The 3,565-nt window shown below is 62.0% G+C and overlaps 2 protein-coding genes across 2 annotated transcripts in view; both read right to left on the reverse strand.

The window, feature by feature from the left end:
• LOC115949088 (solute carrier family 22 member 6-B-like) overlaps positions 1–1,743 on the reverse strand; it is a 14,921-nt gene extending 13,178 nt beyond the window's left edge. The window contains 5 exon segments of the mRNA XM_031065394.1: positions 5–101; positions 403–557; positions 890–990; positions 1,430–1,656; positions 1,659–1,743. Of these exon segments, the coding sequence (XP_030921254.1) occupies positions 5–101; positions 403–557; positions 890–990; positions 1,430–1,656; positions 1,659–1,743 (665 nt within the window).
• A 1,229-nt stretch (positions 1,744–2,972) lies between these two features.
• Positions 2,973–3,565, reverse strand: part of LOC102044327 (solute carrier family 22 member 6-A-like) — a 3,769-nt gene continuing 3,176 nt past the window's right edge. The window contains exons 9-10 of the mRNA XM_031065395.1: positions 3,440–3,565; positions 2,973–3,054 (exon numbers count right to left, since the gene is read on the reverse strand). Of these exons, the coding sequence (XP_030921255.1) occupies positions 2,973–3,054; positions 3,440–3,565 (208 nt within the window). The remainder of the gene's footprint in view (positions 3,055–3,439) is intronic.

Raw genomic sequence — 3,565 nt, forward strand, 5'->3', positions numbered from 1 at the left:
CGGCGAAGGCACGCCGGCCAGCAGGAACTGCCCGGTGGTGTAGCAGTACCCCATGAAGGTGCCCACCAGCGCCCGCATGTGCGTCGGCATCCACTCCAGAGCTGCGGGACACAGCACGTGGGGACCACCTGGGAGTGCCCACCGGCACCCCAGGGGACGGGGAGACCATGGGGATGGTGGTCAGGGGACATGGAGACCACCAGGATGGTGCCCAGGGGACATGGAGACCACCAGGATGGTGCCCAGGGGACAGGGAGTCCCCCAGGATGGTGGCCAGGGGACATGGAGACCCCCAGGATGATGCCTGAAGGACACGGACACCACTGGGATGGTGGTCAGGTTCAGAGGGGACACGAAGCCCACCCAGGTGGGCGCCCAGGGCAGGTGCCAGGGGTGACGTACAGAGGGAGACGCTGTTGAGGATGATGCCCGAGAAGGCCATGCCCGTCAGGAAGCGGAACAGGCAGTACACGGTGAAGGTGGGCGCGAAGGACGAGCAGGTGCTCATGGCGGCCATCTGCAGGTAGCACCAGGTGAGCACTGAGCGGCGGCCGAACCTGGGTGGGGACGAGGAGGAGGAGGAGCAGGCGGTGAGGATGAAGAAATGGGGATAGAGGAGGAGGAGGAAGAGAAGGGGAGGAGGAAGAGACAAGAAGGATGAAGAAGGGGGCAGGGGGAGGAAGAGGAGGTGAAGAGGAGAAAAGAGGGGTGAGGAAGAGGGTGAAGAGGGGGAAGAGGCTGAGGAAGGTGAGGAAGAGGGAGGGGGGTGAGGAGAAAAAGGGGACGAGGAAGAAAAAGAGGGTGAGGAAGAGGAGGAGGGAATGAAGAGGAGGCAGAGAAGGTGAGAGGACCCCCCCGGTGCCACCCCATCTGCCAGGACCCCCCTCACCTGTCCGAGAGCCCCCCGAAGATGCCGCCCACCAGGACTCCGGCCATGTAGAGCGACTGTGCCAGCTGCTTGAGCCCCCGGGAGCTGCACACCAGGTCCCACTGCCGAGGGACGAGGACACGGCGTGGGACAGAGGTCAGGGTCCCCTCCGGCCTCCCAAACCCCAAAACCACCCGGTGGTGGCCGGTGAGGTCAATGAATGGCCAATGGGAAGGTGACAATGAATGCTTGGCCACCCTTGCTGGCATTGCCGTGGTTGGAAGGTCCATCCAAGGGTCCTGTGACCCCCTTGTGACCCCTTGTGACCCCTTTGTGACCCCTTGTGGATGGCCACCACCTCCCCATCCCTCCCTTCCCCTCCTGGGGCTTCCTGGTGTTGACATCTCCACCAAAGGTTGAGCAGGGAAGATGCTCCAGTTGGGAGTGGTCAATGCTGTGTTGGCAGCAGACCCATCATTGGTGCCTCCAAGTGGGACCCACCCACAGGATTGGGTGAGAAGCCCACCAGACCCCCCCAAAACCCCCCCACCACCATCCCACCCCCGTGATGATGGTGCTGGTGAAGACGCTGCGGTCATAGGTCCAACCATCCCCACACGGCTCCGTCTCCGGCCAGGAGCTGTTGGTGGGCTCCGAGCCGTTGGCCTCCAAAAGCCACCACTGGGGCGTCACAAAGCGCCGGCACCGCTCCCCGTGCGGGACCCAGACCCTCAGCAGGGCCTCGGGGTCGAGGCCGCTGGCGTTGGCCTCCGGGCGCGGGCGGCACCCAGCACGGGCAGGGACAGGAGCAGCACCGAGAGCACCTGGAAGCGCCCCATGCCCCCCACGTGCTCCAGGAGGCTGGCGAAAGCCATCTCGCCACCACCACCGGGGCCGGGCAGCGCCCCACAGCCATGCAGAGCCCCGGATTTCGGGGGTTTCGCCCCAAAAATGCCTCCCCGTGCCACGCGGTGACTTCCCTCCAGCAGCACCCTGGGGTGGTCTCCTATATAACCCGACCCGAGGGTGGGTTGGGTTAATGTTTGACATCTCCGGGGGGTTTTTGGTGGTTTTCCAGCAGGAGAAGGCAAAAGTGCAGCGCAAAGGTGTCCAGGGGTAAAAAAAAAGGTGTTTTCGGGGCAAAAGTCCCCCAAAGTGGGGCAAAACTGGAGCGATTTGGGGCAGGAAGACAAGGAATAACTCATTTATTTTAATTATTATTTCACAGCAATGCTTTTTTGAAGGGAAAAGTCAGGTTTTGGAGAGGGGCTGTCCAGGAGGTTGGGTGGCACCAGGGTGGGCACCGCAGGGAGAGGAGGTCTCCTGGCATGGACCAATGTCCGGCCTTCGGTGGCACCTTTGGGTTAAATTGTAGCGATTTCAGTGGTCAAAAGGCGACCGAAAGGTGCTGACGGAGGTGGCCCTGCCTGGGTCAGCACATTCCCCGCCGGGGGTTAATTTTTGATGGGGAGTTGATGGGGCCAAGGGACACGTCTGAAATGGGAGCAAGGGCCGGGGTGGCCTCGGGGGACGGAAATCGGGGAAGGGGCATTGGGGGCAGGGTGGGATTTGGGTGGTGCTTCTCCAGCTTCTCTGGGATTTGGGGGACACCTGTACCAGGAGAAGAGTTGGTTCGGGGTCACCGGGCATGGTCTTGTTGGAGGTGACGGCCAGCGTGGTGTTCTTGGTGCCACCTTATCTGAGGGGACTTTGGGGACACGGTTCCTGGGCAGCGTCCTATTGGACGGGGTTCTGAGGTGTCACTAAAAATGGGGGGTTTAGGTGACGCCTCATCAATGGACAAGGCTGTGGGGTGCCCTCCTGTGGAGATGACCTCCAAAAAAGGGGTCCTGAGTTGTCCCCTCATTGGAAGTGACCTCAGGGACACTCTTGGGCGTTGTCCCATGGGACGTGGCCTCGGACGTGGCTGTCGGGGGTGACCCAGGGGGGCACAGATAAGACCCCGAGACATGTCCCCACCAGAGCTGCTTTATTCCTGCCCAGATGCCCCTGCCCCAACAGGAGGTCACCGGACATGACCCAGGTCTCCCCCTCCAGCTGTGGGGACCCCTGGGCTGGGGGGCTGTGCCCACCCCAGGGTCCCTCAGGCCTCCTTCGGGGGGGGCCCGTCCTGGGGCTGGAGCGCGATCTTCTCCTTGGGGTCACCTGCTGGCTTCTGCTTGGTCCTGCAGGGAGGAGGAGGAGGAGGAGGGTCATGGTGCAGTGAGAGTGGCCCAGGCCGAGCATTCAGTCAATCACAGAGCTCATTCTTCTGCCAACATCCCCATCCACCTGTCTCTCAGTGCAGCCAGGGGCCCCTTGACCCTGAACCTCTTCGTGGGTTGTCCATCACTGTCCATCATCCAACCACCCATCATCCATCCACTGCACAGCATTGTCCATCATCCATCCACTGTCCATGCAACCATGCATGCATCATCCATCGCTCAACCATCCATTGTCCATCATCCATGCATCACCCAATCATCATCCATCCATCCATCCATCCATCCATCCATCCATCCATCCATCCATCCATCCATCCATCACCTGTCCCCTCCCTGTCCCCACCTGTTCTCCACCTCCTCGATGGTGTCGGGCAGGGGCGTGTTGAGGGTCTCGGGCAGGAACGCGGCCGCCACGGCTGCCACCACGGGGGCCACCCCGTAGACGGCGGGCGGGAGGAAGGGGTAGTAC

This window comes from Geospiza fortis, unplaced genomic scaffold (assembly GCF_000277835.1).
Source record: "Geospiza fortis unplaced genomic scaffold, GeoFor_1.0 scaffold527, whole genome shotgun sequence".
NCBI lineage: Eukaryota > Metazoa > Chordata > Aves > Passeriformes > Thraupidae > Geospiza > Geospiza fortis.